At 39.9% G+C, this 17,635-nt stretch overlaps 1 protein-coding gene across 4 annotated transcripts in view; it reads right to left on the bottom strand.

Moving 5' to 3' along the window:
• The window catches only part of LOC126237019 (ras-like GTP-binding protein RhoL), a 342,104-nt gene that overhangs the window by 36,721 nt on the left and 287,748 nt on the right, over nucleotides 1-17,635 (bottom strand). For all 4 annotated transcript variants that reach the window (XM_049946758.1, XM_049946757.1, XM_049946755.1 and 1 more), the window contains one exon: nucleotides 2,324-2,538. In XM_049946758.1, coding sequence (XP_049802715.1) covers nucleotides 2,324-2,529 — 206 coding nt within the window. In that variant the 5' untranslated portion in view covers nucleotides 2,530-2,538. The remainder of the gene's footprint in view (nucleotides 1-2,323; nucleotides 2,539-17,635) is intronic.

Raw genomic sequence — 17,635 nt, 5'->3', positions numbered from 1 at the left:
ACGCTCATTGCTGACTGGCTCCAATGTTTTCACTACTGAACTGGTAGCCATCTCTCATGCCCTAGAGTATATCCGCACCTGCTCACATGAGTCCTTCGTTATCTGTAGTGACTCTCTGAGCGTTTTATGAGCTATCGACCAGTGTTTTCCTCACTCTCGTCTGCTAATGGGTATCCATGAGTCCCTCGATACTCTTGCCCATTGCAGCCGCTCCATGGTCTTTGTGTGGACCCTGGGTCATGTTGGCATCCTGGGAAACGAACGTGTTGACACGCTAGCCAAACAGGCTGTCAGTGCACCAGCCCTGGAGATTGGCCTTTTGGAGTGTGATCTCCAGTCAGTTAGTGGTAGAAGGTCCTTGGTACCTGGGGTGATGAATGGCGCACCCTGCCTTCACCCAACAAACTTTGGGTCATCAAGGAGACTACCGGTGTGTGGCACTCCTCCTTGCAGGCCTCCCACAAGGACTCCGTTGTCCTCATCTGGCTATGTGTTTTGTGTTGAGTCTGGCCTTTGGCCTACGGTTTTAGATTGTGGTTTTTAATTCCTTGTATCTGGTCTTTGTGTCTTTTTTGTTCTGTGTCATCCCTTGTCATCTCTTCATCCCTGTTGCTTGAATTTTATTCCTTGTAGGATTTTTGGTCGTGGAACAAGGGACCGATGGCCTTTGCATTTTGGTCCCTTCAACCCCCCCCCCCCCCCCCCTCAAAAAAAAAAAAAAAAAAAAAAACAATGGAGCTGGCATTGCAGAATAACAACTCCATCAAGTAAACCAAGATTGAAAACCTAATATGTAACAGAACTGAGACAACGAGGTGTAGCAAGATCAATGAAACAGTGAAGAGAAGTCATGACTGACTGCAGAGCTGCTGCATTTCTGGCTTTAAAGGGCAGCTGCAGGTGCTGACAGGCCGATATGGTAAGGGTGTCTTCACAGTGTCACTTGCAGCAGCAAGTCTTTCAGATGTAGCAGTAGTGTCTAGTGGCTGTCATTGAGTTCCGTATCTTCCAGTGGGCATTAAAACTTGCCGAGCCAGGCTTCCAGAGATAGATAATCACATAAACATAAATAAACCTTGTATGAACCTCCACATAAGGCCATTTTACCCATGAAACAGCCTTCTGCATCCTTGAGCCATTTAGGAGGATCCTATAGTTCTCTGTTCTGTGGCAATTCTATAGAGTTACAGTCTAACTTACTTCACAACCTACAAAGTCTCTAGTTCATGTCATCCACAACTCACAACCAGACAGTCAGAATCCCTTCTTAGAACAGCAAAGAAGGAAGGAAGATTAGTGTTTAATGTCCTGTTGATACCACACATTAGAGATGGAGCATGAGCATAGATAGGGAAGGACGGGGAAGAAAAGAGGGCTGTGCCCCTTTCAGAGGAACCATCCTGGCATTAGCCTAAAGCAGTTTAGGGAAATCATGGAAAAACTATATCTGGATGGCCAGACTGGGATTTGAAGAGTTGCCCTCCTGAATGCATGTCCGGTGCATTAACCACTGCACCACCTCACTTGGTCTTAGGAGGATTAGACTGTGTGTTTGAAATTCTGTGAGTGAGGCTAGTCTTCTCAACTTTCTGTGCCATTTGCTGGATTGATACAAATACAACTTTAGATATCAGATGACCAGCATTTTTTGTTCAAATCTGCACCTGGGTGCACCATTCTCTCAATGGCTGCCAGAACAGCCCCTTCAACACATGGAAAGGGCCCTCACTCCCCCACCCTGGCATCACCTACACACTGAGTGCACAGGGTGCACTAATCTATTTTTGCTGTTTAACAAGTGATATAAGTATTCACCATACACTGAATGTGTTAACAATGCACCTGCCTTCCTTGACAGGAGGCACAGCAGGAGAAGTTTGTCGACTTGGCTCAAATTCAGTTTCTGTGGGAGACAGTCATTTTATTGTCTTGTCCCCACTGTTTGCCATTGAATCCTCAGTCAACACAACACTGTCACGAATCAGTTCTTATTGAATGTCTGAAATTTACCTTGAAATATCACTGTCTGGTGCTTGGATATAAATGTTCTCCACAAACATCGAGTCTTATATTAGTTGAACTTATCATTGTAGATTTAATTTTTCCCTTTCATATATAACATTCATGTACATCTAGAAAACAACACAATTTTGATTGGTAGAGTGATTAATAGAATATGAAGTTACATGTTTTGCAGGCTGTTGAATAAGTACAACATTTAGAGAGAATTTTTATTTTTACTCCTTCTTTTTAATAGTGTATTTCAACCATGACATTCAACACATATTCTTGTAGGATATAGTGCAAATGAAACAGTACTTACACAGTTGGCACATATTCAACTGGGAAACGCTTGGTGCTGTAAGTAATAAGCATACAGGTTTTTCCAACCATTCCATCACCCACAGCTGTGATTTTTATAGGCCTGTAGTGATTAATGGCAGGGTTTCCTTGGCCACCTGCTTGATTATGCTGGGATGAAGGTGAATCCCCATTCTGATAGGCTGGTCCTGCCCGCCGAGATGTCATTGCACACCCCTGAAAATTGAAAAGATTATTGTAAAATCAAAGTTTTGTAAAAATCTAAAAAATTATATGTTTATTCAATTTTTAAACATGTTTCAAAAGGTTAGATTGACTGCTAATGAAGAAAAAAATATTAGAACAAATAAGCCCTCAGTCACAAATATTAAGTCAAAATTGACCAGGTTTCGATGCTACTATGAGCGTCGTCTTCAGAATTACACTAACTGTTCTAAAACATAATAGGTGTATAGTACATTAATAAACTAAAGTGTGTACTGGCTGGAAAGAGATTCAGTACTTACCAGTCACATTCTAAAAAAATCTAAGCTGGAAAGGCGAAGTCATGAAAAGTTATAAATAAGATAAGATGGCAAGCCACTAAGGGCTGCTCGTACCTGAGTGAACACGGGTTGCCATCTTATCTTATTTACATCTTTTCATGACGTCACCTTTCCGGCTTGGATTTTTTTAGAACGTGACTTGTAAGTACTGCCTCTCTTTCCAGTCAGTACACACTTTAGTTTATTAATGTCTTATATACCTATTATGTTTTAGAACAGTTAGTTTAATTCTGAAGACGACGCTCATGGTAGTGTTGAAACCTCTTCAATTTTGACTTAATATTTGGGACCGAGGGCTTATTTGTTCTAATATAATTCTGAGACGGTTACTGAACCTTAGCAGCTATGTTCAAAGTTTTACGAAGAAAAAAATTATGTCTGAATGATATTTCTGCCATTTGACTCTACATCCTTCTTTATTTTATATTAATATCATGATTTCAACCTTAAGCCATTATGAAGTACAACAATGTTGTGGATAATTGGACTTTGTTAAGTCATTGTCAAGATCTATTGAATTGGGAGTCCGGAAGTATAGTTATGCCCAACATCATAATAATATAAAATAGAATAGGTTGTAAAGCCAGAAGGGAGAAATATTGTTCAAACATTATTACATGACTGTGCCCCCAAAATATGAGAAGATTGTCATGAAAAGATTAATTTGAGTGTACTAAATTTCAGTTATGTCGTGGAACAAAGAAGATCATCACCATAAGCTTTCCCATCTTTCCCTTTCTTGTCTGTCAGTAAACAATACCTGCCTCCAGCTCTTTACCACGTGGGTCAAATCAGTGTTAAAAGAATCAGGTGCAAGACCTTGCCATTATATCAGTGCAGCACATCCTATTGCAGTCCTGTCACTGATCCATCCTATCCCATTAGGAGTAGGATTACATATCAAAGCAGCTATCTCATATACCAATTATATGGGAACTACTGTGCAATCTTCAAATGGATATGACCACTAACCAAATGTCAACCCATATTAATGGTCATGGCCAAACAGTTGTTAAAGATTAATTCGTAATCCAGTTGTGTGGCATGCACTGAGTACAACTTTATTAACCTATATGGTTTCACAGCCAGTGCTGTGTGGTTCATCCAAATCTCCATTTCCAACACCACATACTCAGAATTGCATAAGCGAATATTATCAATTAAACACATTCTTTAGTCTGTAGTTGTCTCTGTTCAGTGTAGACTACTGTTCTCAGGAAATAAAAACAAGTCACTGTATCTCTTATGAAGGGACAAATTAATGTTGGGAGCCATTCATGAAAAATATATTGTTTATAGTATTACTGGAGATCATGATTGCTGAAAATGCCAAAACACTTCCCCCCCCCCCCCCTGTTGGGCTGGAGTGTACCCTTGGGTAAAATTAAGCTGAAACATATAGCAGGAAACCATATACATGCATTTGTTCATACTTATACTGGAAGTACTAAATAGCTGTCACTAACTAAGGGTTAGAACTGATTAGCAGTGAAGGCTAAAATATATATTCTCACTGAACAGCTGGAATGAACACGATTGTGTTTTTCACCTGCATACTTTATTCATGGCATTTACTATTGCCCATCATGTGTGTCTACAGACACATTGCAAGAGTCAGATCAATGCATAAAAAAAAATCAGTATTTACAGAACGAAGAGAATCAAAAGTATATTTCACCACTGCATCTTAACAGGCACAAGCTTACCAACAAAGCAAGTGATAAAGAAGAATAGTGGGAAAAAATGAAGCTCAATAAAGGAAAATGAGGCTGTGAGAGATGAGTAAAGCAATGGAGAAAGAAATACAGCACCACTTTAATCTCATTCTACAAAGATAAGAATAATTGGAAGAGGATTCTAGGTGACAAAATTAATGTGTATTGTCTTCAAGAGCAGTATGATCATGTTTGAGTTTAGCTATGCATTCCACAACTTTGAAAATGAAAGGGCAGATTTCACCAACTTTTGATGAAGTACATAAACTCTCCATCTTATGAGGGAATACTACTCCGTTTTATCCATTTGAATTAAACATTTACAATAAAACTAGTTCAGAAGCTTGTATGAACAAAACTATTTTGCAAATTAAACTGAGCTTTGCCTCATATTACGGCATAATGCTTATGAACATAACAAAGACAAAGTTTCATTCATGTAACCACCATATGAATGAAACTTTGTTATGTTCATAAGCATTACGCCGTACGTTTCATTGATGTAACCACCATATCCCTCCAAGAACCATGGACCTTGCCGTTGGTGGGGAGGCTTGCGTGCCTCAGCGATACAGATAGCCGTACCGTAGGTGCAAGCACAACGGAGGGGTATCTATTGAGAGGCCAGACAAACGTGTGGTTCCTGAAGAGGGGCAGCAGCCTTTTCAGTAGTTGCAGGGGCAACAGTCTGGGTGATTGACTGATCTGGCCTTGTAACACTAACCAAAACAGCCTTGCTGTGCTGGTACTGCGAACGGCTGAAAGCAAGGGGAAACTACAGCTGTAATTTTACCCGAGGGCATGCAGCTCTACTGTATGGTTAATGATGATGGCGTCCTCTTGCGTAAAATATTCCGGAGGTAAAATAATCCCCCATTCGGATCTCCGGGTGGAGACTACTCAAGAGGACGTCGTTATCAGGAGAAAGAAAACTGGCGTTCTACGGATCGGAGTGTGGAATGTCAGATCCCTTAATCGGGCAGGTAGGTTAGAAAATTTAAAAAGGGATAGGTTGAAGTTAGATATAGTGGGAATTAGTGAAGTTGGGTAGAAGGAGGAACAAGTCTTTTGGTCAGGCGAATACAGGGTTATAAATACAACGTCAAATAGGCATAATGCAGGAGTAGGTTCAATAATGAATAAAAAAATAGGAATGCGGGTAAGCTACTACAAACAGCATAGTGAACGCATTATTGTGGCCAAGATAGACACAAAGCCCACGCCTAGTACAAGTTTATATGCCAACTAGCTCTGCAGATGACGAAGAAATTGAAGAAATGTACGATGAAATAAAAGAAATTATTCAGATAGTGAAGGGAGACGAAAATTTAATAGTCATGGGTGACTGGAATTCGACAGTAGGAAAAGGGAGAGAAGGAAACATAGTAGGTAAATATGGATTTGGGGTAAGAAATGAAAGAGGAAACCGTCTGGTAGAATTTTGCACAGAGCACAACTTAATCGTAGCTAACACTTGGTTCTAGAATCATAAAAGAAGGTTGTATACATGGAAGAAACCTGGAGATACTAGAAGGTATCAGAGAGATTATATAATGGTAAGACAGATATAGGAACCAGGTTTTAAATTGTAAGACATTTCCAGGGGCAGATATGGACTCTGACCATAATCTATTAGTTATGAACTGTAGATTAAAACTGAAGAAATTGCAAAAAGGTGGGAATTTAAGGAGATGGGACCTGGATAAACTGAGTAAACCAGAGGTTGTACAGAGTTTCAGGGACAGCATAAGGGAACAATTGACAGGAATGGGGGAAAGAAATACAGTAGAAGAAGAATGGGTAGCTTTGAGGGATAAAGTAGTGAAGGCAGCAGAGGATCAAGTAGGTAAAAAGACGAGGGCTAGTAGAAATCCTTGGGTAACAGAAGAAATATTAAATTTAATTGATGAAAGGAGAAAATATAAAAATGCAGGAAATAAAGCAAGCAAAAAGGAATATAAACGTCTCAAAAATGAGATCGACAGGAAGTGCAAAATGGCTAAGCAGGCATGGCTAGAGGACAAATGTAAGGATGTAGAGGCTTATCTCACCAGTGGTAAGATAGATACAGCCTACAGGAAAATTAAAGAGACCTTTGGAGAAAAGAGAACCACTTGTATGAATATCAAGAGCTCAGATGGAAACCCAGTTCTAAGCAAAGAAGGGAAAGCAGAAAGGTGGAAGGAGTATATAGAGGGTCTATACAAGGGCGATGTACTTGAGGACAATATTATGGAAATGGAAGAGGATGTAGATGAAGATGAAATGGGAGATACAATACTGCGTGAAGGGTTTGACAGAGCACTGAAAGACTTGTGTCGAAACAAGGCCCCGGGAGTAGTTAACATTCCATTAGAACTACTGACAGCCTTGTGAGAGCCAGTCCTGAAAAAACACCATCTGGTGAGCAAGATGTATGAGACAGGCGAAATACCCTCAGACTTCAAGAAGAATATAATAATTCCAATCCCAAAGAAAGCAGGCGTTGAAAGATGTGAAAATTACCGAACTATCAATTTAGTAAGTCACGGCTGCAAAATACTAACGCAAATTCTTTGCAGATGAATGGAAAAACTAGTAGAAGCTGACCTTGGGGAAGATCAGTTTGGATTCCGTAGAAATATTGGAACACGTGAGGTAATACTGACCCTATGACTTATCTTGGAATCTCGATAAAGGAAAAGGCAAACCTACGTTTCTAGCATTTGTAGACATAGAGAAAGCTTTTGACAATGTTGACTGGAATACTCCCTTTCAGATTCTGAAGGTGGCAGGGGTAAAATACAGGGAGCGAAAGGCTATTTACAATTTGTACAGAAACCAAATGGCAGTTATAAGAGTTGAGGGGCATGAAAGGGAAGCAGTGGTTGGGCAGGGAGTGAGACAGGGTTGTAGCCTCTCTCCGTTGTTATTCAATCTGTATATTGAGCAAGCAGTGAAGCAAACAAAAGAAAAATTTGGAGTAGGTATTAAAATCCATGGAGAAGAAATAAAAACCTTGAGGTTCGCCGATGACATTGTAATTCTGTCAGAGACAGCAAAGGACTTGGAAGAGCAGTTGATCAGAATGGATAGCATCTTGAAAGGAGGATATAAGATGAACATCAACAAAAGCAAAATGAGGATAATGGAATGTAGTCGAATTAAGTCGGGAGATGCTGACGGTATTAGATTAGGAAACGAGACACTTAAAGTAGTAAAGGAGTTTTGCTATTTGGGGAGCAAAATAACTGATGATGGTCGAAGTAGAGAGGATATAAAATGTAGACCGGCAATGGCAAGGAAAGTGTTTCTGAATAACAGAAATTTGCTAACGTCTAGTATAGATTTAAGTTTCATGAAGCCGTTTCCGAAAGTATTTGTATGGAGTGTAGCCATGTATGGAAGTGAAACATGGATGATAAATAGGTTGGAAAGGAAGAGAATAGAAGCTTTCAAAATGTGGTGCTACAGAGAAATGCTGAAGATTAGATGGGTAGATCACGTAACTAATGAGGGGGTATTGAAGAGGATCAGGGAGAGGAGAAGTTTGTGGCACAACTTGACTAGAAGAACGAACGATTAGTAGGACATGTTCTGAGGCATCAAAGGATCACCAATTTAGCATTGGAGGGCAGCGTGGAGGGTAAAAATCATAGAGGGAGACCAAGAGATGAATACACCAAGCAGATTCAGAAGGATGTAGGTTGCAGTAGGTACTGGTAGATAAAGAAGCTTGCACAGCATAAAGTAGCATGGAGAGCTGCATCAAACCAGTCTCAGGACTGAAGACCACAACAACAACAATAACCACCATATCTCTGCCATGTCAAGAAGGTTTCACTTGGCTGTCATTTGAAAGCCTAGGGAATGATCTCTTTCAATGAAAGCTAAAAAACTTAATGCTGCTCCTTAAGTGAGGTCCAAACAAGTACAATTCAAGGACAAAATGTTAACACTACATGGTGGAAGCTAAGTAGGTTAGGGCTACATCTTATAAGCAATGCATCATTAGAGTGAATACTGTAAGGTTTGCTGACATTAACTTTCACTTCAAATTTTTATGGCTTTGCACTGTCGTAAAAGAAGTTTACTCTTAAAGATATGTATGATGATACTAATTTGTAATTGGTGCAGGAAAAGTTTGGTTCATTGCACAGTAACTTAACATTTTTATGTTCTGCTTAGTGTCAGTTTGATGTGCAACTGAATGTAAAGCCGCTGCCTGCAAGAGAAAGGACAGCAAACTTTTTGCAGAAGAAACAAGGCCCTTGTGCTCTTTTTGCAATTTGCTGTTGAGACCATATGGTTGAAAATTTATTGCGTTCTTGATGATAATGCAACAGTTACATTAATGATATATGATTTACTGAATTTTCATCCTGGTGATCTTTACTGCCTGATTTGCACATTCTAGGCAATACTGGTAGCCCATTAGGCAACAATGGAGAGGTTTGGAAATTAACATATTCTTCAATTGAATATTGTAAACATGCAATAGTACAGGGGCTATCATCCTTAATCAGTACATGAATTGGTGCAATTTACAGTGACATTTGGGATTCATGGACCACTGCTGTCATTCCTGTAGTTGACATACTCTTGATGAAAATATTAACACCATTCTTTTACTGTGGCATATGGCCTAAGGGAAGGCTCAAATGGGTCTGAGCACTATGGGACTTAACATCTGACGTCATCAGTCCCATAGAACTTGGAACTACTTAAACCTAAATAACCTAAGGACATCACACACATCCATGCCCGAGGCAGGATTCGAAACTGTGACCATAGCAGTCGCGCGGTTCCGGACTGAAGTGCCTAGAACCGCTCGGCCACTGCGGCTGGCTAAAGGAAGGAAGGTTTAAATTTAACCTTCTGTCAATGAAAACATAGCTGTAGATGAAACATAATGACTTGCAGTATTTGTTGTGTATTGTGAACTCTAATGTTGTGGGATTCCTTTGGTGATTAAAACATCTCTTCATCTACTCCATTCCTTTGAAGCCATCACTGGGCTACCATCGTTTATGTAATTAATAATTGTTGGTTTTTTTCAGGCTCTGTAAATAATGATTTCTTTCACTTAGCAGTCAATGTTTTGTCTATGGGTGACACCAACAATGATGAACTGAAACAATGTAGCCTTCAGTAGGCCTAATTACAACTGTCAACTTTCATATATAGTTCTGAATGAATTATGTAAGTACCTGAAGATGTGATATCAATTCTGAAACACACAGTGTAAACAAATAAATGGTTCACTGTTCTTTATCGATGCCATACTTTGTATGGAGAAGCCAGTTTGGCATTAGAGATAAATACAAATTGCCTTGAGAAGAGAATCCTACAGCTTCCTTCTTGCAATTAACGTAAGGCAACCACATTTTCTAGATCCAAATTCGGAACACATTAAAAATTTGTGATATTGTAGAAATATATTAATGAAATGTAATAACGCGAAAAATCGCCGCTATGTTTGGTCACTGGTCTATATATTATTCATGTGAAAAAATACCCTTTCAGTAGAAGCATTAGTGCCGGGAAAGCAGAAGAGTAGATTTGAGAATTGTTCGTGATTCCGGCTGAAATTAGAAAACTAATAATAAAACATACCGACGCAGATGGAATAAATCTAGAGAAATAGTTTCCTAACTTTCATATCCAGGCAAATAGGTGTCTCGAATTACCTGTGAAAAAAAATCTAAGCAGAGTTACAAAATCGCTAGTCCGAAAAATGGCAGGAAGGATAGTCACGTTAATGGAGAAATTACATCCTCTTAATTGTGCGATTATTTTCCATTCGTTAATGGGACCGAGCGAGGCAGTGTCGTGGTTAGCGCTCTACTCGCGTTCTTATCGCTGAAGCAATCAGTTTTCAGTTGTTGTTGTTGTTGTTGTGGTCTTCAGTCCTGGGACTGGTTTGCTGCAGCTCTCCGTGCTAATCTATCCTGTGCAAGCTCCTTCATCTCCCAGTGCCTACTGCAACCTACATCCTTCTGAATCTGCTTAGTGTATTCATCTCTTGGTCTCCCTCTATGATTTTTACCCTCCACGCTGCCCTCCAATGTTAAATTTGTGATCCCTTGATGCGTCAGGACATGTCCTACCAACCGATCCCTTCTTCTAGTCAAGTTGTGCCACAAACTTCTCTTCTCCCTAATCCTACTCAATACCTCCTCATTAGTTACGTGATCCACCCACCTAATCTTCAACATTCTTCTGTAGCACCACATTTCGAAAGCTTCTATTCTCTTCTTGTCCAAACTATTTATTGTCCATGTTTCACTTCCATACATGGCTACACTCCATACAAATACTTTCAGAAACGACTTCCTGACACCTAAATCTATACTCGATGTTAACAAATTTCTGTTCTTCAGAAACGCTTTCCTGGCCATTGCCGGTCTACATTTTATATCCTCTCTACTTCGACCATCATCAGTTATTTTGCTCCCCAAATAGCAAAACTCCTTTACTACTTTAAGTGTCTCATTTCCTAATCTAATTCCCTCAGCATCACCTGACTTAATTCGACTACATTCCATTATCCTCGTTTTGCGTTTGTTGATGTTCATCTTATATCCTCCTTTCAAGACACTGTCCATTCTGTTCAAATGCTCTTCCAAGTCCTTTGCTGTCTCTGACAGAATTACAATGTCATCGGCGAACCTCAAAGTTTTTATTTCTTCTCCATGGATTTTAATACCTACTCCAAATTTTTCTTTTGTTTCTTTTACTGCTTGCTCAATATACAGATTGAATAACATTGGGGAGAGGCTACAACCCTGTCTCACTCCCTTCCCAACCACTGCTTCCCTTTCATGCCCCTCGACTAAGTTAAGTGAAATGAAATTTTATGGTATTCTAATGCTTGAACAGCCATCAACGTTTTTCGTAATTAAATTTTCGCTCCGTAGTTTTCATTTAAAAAATCGTGTACAGTCAGAGTGTCTGCACTGTTTTGCTCTGATTGTCGCACTGTTAAGGCTGCGCTCACAGTGACACCGACAAAGGTCGAGACGCCGTTACCCAAGGTTGCCCAACAACAGTTTGGCCACTGTGCGTCCGATCTCATTCGTCGTTTTTTTACTTGGAGGAGGAGGAGGTTAGGTTGTATTCTGTGCATGAAGCAGGTTATATTTTAACCTCTGATTTGTAGGCAAGTGCTGCAGTGCGGTGTTTGTTATTAAAAAGCTACCGAATGCATGTAAATAAGCTATATGTGTCTCGAAAAGAACGTGGCGAGTACTGTATCACTGTCATCAGTTACTGGAATTACGTGACCAGTCATATGAATATGAAACGAAGGGGAATACGCCATTCTACAAAAGTGAAAAATGCTTTAACTCTGTGACCACATTTTTCTTCTCCCACCAACGATTAGCGTGAGAAGAAGGCGTTACCTTTGAATCCAAACTGCCTTTCTTGATGTGTTTCATGTTTCTACGTATATGTTAAGAAAACAGGGTGCCCCAGCTATCTTGTCCACCCAAAATATCTCTGGAACAATAACAGCTATTGGAAAACAACTTTCACCGATATCAATGTAAGGCTGGGGCCCGTGAATGTACATATTTGGAAACATTCTAAAACGAAAGCGTATGTGTTTTTTAACACAAACTTATGTTTTTTTTAATGTACCTCCTATATTTTTTCTTCAGCAATCCATAGCATGACAAAGCACATACACAATGGCGTTGATTGCATCGCAATATTCCCATTACATCCCGAGATATTGAGATGCGAAGTTGACGCTTGAAACACCCGACATGCGCTGCTAGCGCACGTCCTGAGGCTCAGGCGTGAACCCCATGCTGCCCGTAATCGCAGCAGACCGTATTATTCGTTTCGGACCTCTTGATAAGTATGGAGGTGTGATTTCGCATGTCAATCACATCGCGATTACGGGCAGCATGGGGTTCACGCCTGAGCCTCAGGACGTGCGCTAGCAGCGCATGTCGGGTGTTTCAAGCGTCAACTTCGCGTCTCAATATCTCGGGATGTAATGGGAATATTGCGATGCAATCAACGCCATTGTGTATGTGCTTTGTCATGCTATGGGTTGCTGAAAAAAATAGGAGGTCCATTTAAAAAAACATAAGTTTGTGTTAAAAAACACATACGCTTTCGTTTCAGAATGTTTCCAAATATGTACATTCATGGGCCCCAGCCCTACATTGATACCGGTGAAAGTCGTTTTCCAATAGCTGTTATTGTTCCAGAGATATTTTGGGTGGACAAGATAGCTGGGACACCCTGTATATAATTTCACCGATACGCCACATTAAGGTTATCTTCCAAACACGTTGTTCCCACTATGTTTTATTGTGCGACAGTGGTAGGATATGAGACTTCCATGTATAAAAGTTTTGGCAATGAGGTTATGAGCACATAATGGTTACATGGTGAAAGTAGACACTGTTTCTGTAATACGATACACACACAAAATTTGTGTGAGAGTAAGGAAGAATTATTTCATTAATAGAAGATAGATCTGTAGTTTCACAGTAGCCTACCGTATTCTAAAAATGGTGAAAATTAATGCAACGATGGCAGGATAATCATATTCCAGTGCGAGAAACACCAATACTCACTAAACACTTGCTCAGTGTTCTTTAAACACTTCTCAGTGGATTTGAAACAGGAGGTAACAATGTTTCTGGTGGCAGTATTATTTCAGACTGAGTACAGCTTTCAATAAAGGGAATCGTCCATAACTTTTGACAGTGTCTTTTTAGTGCATTTGCACAAAGCATAGCTTCAAAACTCTGTACTGGTACAGAATAAATTTAACATTTCGTAATATTTGGGATGCAAGAGTGAAGATATTAGCTTTAGTCTCTAGGGCAACTTAAATAGCACCCAACATATCAAACAAAAACTTTGAAATTGTACTTTTCAGAACGTGGTATAGTCTTGAATATTGGGAAGATATCAAGTACCGAGGTGTCGCGTCTTTACTTGAGCCAGAACTGCATCTTTAATGTGAGTATCGGATTCTGTAAAAGAGCTCGAATCACACCTTCACAAGTACTCGAAATTAGCTTTCGTTATCCGAAAGTGTTTCACGTATGAGACCCTGAAAATGAAGATTACAAACACTATGTTTTGCTGAATTTATCTGAAGTTGTGCAGGCATACGTTAATTAACCTTCAGAATCATTTAACATGCGTGCGAAAGATAAACAAAGCTTAGAATAAGATACTCCGAACATGTAAAGAACCGGAAAGTGGACTAATACTACATGTGCAAACCATTTCATGTAACAGAATCAACCCCCTACTGACATAAAAACGTCAGTAAGCAGTAATAACAATTTGTAGACAGCAAACGTCCACCTACCACAACACGAAAACGTTACACTACAGTAACATAAAGCATAAGATACGCCATCCTTCTCATCTGAACAAATAATATTTTGAGGGTATAATCCACGAGGGCTAGTAGAAATCCTTGGGTAACAGAAGAAATATTGAATTTAATTGACGAAAGGAGAAAATATAAAAATGCAGTAAATGAAGCAGGCAAAAAGGAATACAAACGTCTCAAAAATGAGGTCGACAGGAAGTGCAAAATGGCTAAGCAGGCATGGATAGAGGACAAATGTAAGGATGTAGAGGCTTATCTCACTAGGGGTAAGACAGATACTGCCTACAGGAAAATTAAAGAGACCCTTGGACAAAAGAGAACCACTTGTATGAATATCAAGAGCTCGGATGGGAACCCTCTTCTAAGCAAAGAAGGGAAAGCAGAAAGGTGGAAGGAGTATATAGAGGGTCTATACAAGGGCGATGTACTTGAGGGTAATGTTATAGAAATGGAAGAGGATGTAGATGAAGATGAAATGGGAGATATGATACTGCATGAAGAGTTTGACACAGCACTGAACGCCCTGAGTCGAAACAAGGCCCCCGGAGTAGACAACATTCCATTAGAACTACTGACAGCCTTGGGAGAGCCAGTCCTGACAAAACTCTACCATCTGGTGAGCAAGATGTATGAGACAGGCGAAATACCCTCAGACTTCAAGAAGAATATAATAATTCCAATCCCAAAGAAAGCAGGCGTTGACAGATGTGAAAATCACCGAACTATCAGTTTAATACGTCACGGCTGCAAAATACTAACGCGAATTCTTTACAGACGAATGGAAAAACTGGTAGAAGCCGACCTCGGGGAAGATCAGTTTGCATTCCGTAGAAATATGGGAACACGTGAGGCAATACTGACCCTACGACTTATTTTAGAAGCTAGATTAAGGAAAGGCAAACCTACGTTTCTAGCATTTGTAGACTTAGAGAAAGCTTTTGACAATGTTGACTGGAATACTCTCTTTCAAATTCTGAAGATGGCAGGGGTAAAATACAGGGAGCGAAAGGCTATTTACAATTTGTACAGAAACCAGATGGCAGTTATAAGAGTCGAGGGACACGAAAGGGAAGCAGTGGTTGGAAAGGGAGTGAGACAGGGTTGTAGCCTCTCCACGATGTTGTTCAATCTGTATATTGAGCAAGCAGGGAAGAAAACAAAAGAAAAATTCGGAGTAGGTATTAAAATCCATGGAGAAGAAATAAAAACTTTGAGGTTCGCGGATGACATTGTAATTCTGTCAGAGACAGCAAAGAATTTGGAAGAGCAGCTGAACGGAATGGACAGTGTCTTGAAAGGAGGATATAAGATGAACATCAACAAAAGCAAAACGAGGATAATGGAATGTAGTCGAATTAAGTCGGATGAGGCTGAGGGAATTAGATTAGGAAATGAGACACTTAAAGTAGTAAAGGAGTTTTGCTATTTGGGGAGCAAAATAACTGTTGATGGTCGAAGTAGAGAGGATATAAAATGTAGACTGGCAATGGCAAGGAAAGCGTTTCTGAAGAAGAGAAATTTGTTAACATCGAGTATAGATTTAAGTGTCAGGAAGTCGTTTCTGAAAGTATTTGTATGGAGTGTAGCCATGTATGGAAGTGAAACATGGACGATAACTAGTTTGGACAAGAAGAAAATAGAAGCTTTCGAAATGTGGTGCTACAGAAGAATGCTATAGATTAGATGGGTAGATCACATAACTAATGAGGAGGTATTGAATAGGATTGGGGAGAAGAGGAGTTCGTGGCACAACTTGACTAGAAGAAGGGATCGGTTGTTAGGACATGTTCTGAGTCATCAAGGGATCACCAATTTAGTATTGGAGGGCAGCGTGGAGGGTAAAAATCGCAGAGGGAGACCAAGAGATGAATACATTAAGCAGATTCAGAGGGATGTAGGCTGCAGTACGTACTGGGAGATGAAGAAGCTTGCACAGGATAGAGTAGCGTGGAGAGCTGCATCAAACCAGTCTCAGGACTGAAGACCACAACAACAACAACAACAACAACAACAACAACAACAATCCACATCTAAAATTTCCGATAAAGATTTTGCTTACTTGTGGTCTCAATAAACTTGCGATTTCAGCAGACAGATTCCGAACTGTATCATGATTATGATATTTTTATCCTCAGGATGCTACAAACTCATTCTTTCTTGGATTAAACACTAGTTTCTCACAGCTTATACGTGAGAATGTAGATCCATTTCACCGAAGAAAACAAATTGATTTTAATTCCATCGATTGTCGTCCGAAGTCTATACGTTCGGGCGTTGAGATCCGTTACAGTGTGACCGCGCTTATAGTGGCGTACTGATTTGAAACGATCGGCCGTGTTCGGTGCCACTATGACCGCAGCCTAACACGCACTACGAAAATGGCCGAGGCTGCTTCCTGATCTATAATGAAACACACATGTGGAAGACGGTTTAAACGATCCGACAATTAGGGTTGTTCGTAATGTTTTTTTCATAAATTTGCAGAAAAAACTGGCTTTGAAGTTTTTCGAAGGGTTGTATTTGGTAGTAGAGGAGATACAGATACACACTGGACGTATAGCAGATTCGGTGGTGTAGTAGATCGATAATTTGGTACAGTTCATGAATCACAGGTTCAAGTCTCGCCCTGATCATCCTTTTTTTTCAATTTGAAATACCTACATCTCGTGATTGTAAAATAAATCATCATTTTTTGTGAATAAAGCACGTCCTCTTGTTTATAATTACATTCTGTAAGCGAAATTCTTGTTTTCATTTCAAATATAAATTCTTAATTATCGGTATTTTATGAAATATTGTCAATATAGGTTTCTTAAATTAAGAAAACATAAGTTAATTTTTAGGACAAAAATGAAAAACGAAATACTCTTTATTTGGATTCTGTCACTTGTTTTGTGCCACACATGTAGCCTCACACGAACCCGACTGATAAGTGTCGTAGAGACATAAAAAATAATCATTTTCACAGCCACTACCAATACAATATGAACAGAACTGCCCTGGAGCCAAGTTACGGGACTTGTCGCGAGAAATAAGACGACAGTTAAGCAGCCAGACGTACTGCAAGTAGCGCAGGCAGATTTTTCACTTGCCACTGCCGAACGCTGGCGGGATATGCAACGCGGCACGTAATGAAAGAAGAGGAAAAAATGCGGCGCCTGAGTGCCTTTCGTGGATTCTGTTGCTGATCGACTTGATATCAACATAGCAGATGGCAGTTCCAGAAGTGAAATGTGTTTCTCGGATTCGGATAAGGAAGGAGCTAAGAGATTACCAGGCGACTGACTGTAATTAATACCACAGTGGCTTCAGCATTCAACAATAAGGTGAAATCCCTGCAGTACCCTTCTGCATCTCACATAGGTCACTCAGAAAAATTTCCCTGTGTTTATGTTACGAAGTTTCACCACTCATCCTTGTTTGTAATTAGAATACTACATTAGGTGAGAACGAGAGCATTTTGTGGTTTCCGTCTGGTCACCTATGAAGCGTGTAGTAGTGCTGGAGTTTTACTGAATATTATTTCATTCTGTTTAAAAATTAAATAACATCCGAAGTTATATTGTTTCTCTGCTCGTCTCTTTTTACGTCTGAACTGCAACTGCTCATATCATTGCAGGTTAGCTGGACCAGGTGGCTGGTCAGTGCTGCCCACGCTAAATGCGACGGTAGAGCTGTTGTCTCGCATTATCGCTCAGTCT

The sequence above is a fragment of the Schistocerca nitens genome, chromosome 2 (assembly GCF_023898315.1).
Source record: "Schistocerca nitens isolate TAMUIC-IGC-003100 chromosome 2, iqSchNite1.1, whole genome shotgun sequence".
NCBI lineage: Eukaryota > Metazoa > Arthropoda > Insecta > Orthoptera > Acrididae > Schistocerca > Schistocerca nitens.
Note: the sequence above shows the minus strand (reverse complement) of the source record. Positions and strands in the feature narration are given on the sequence as shown.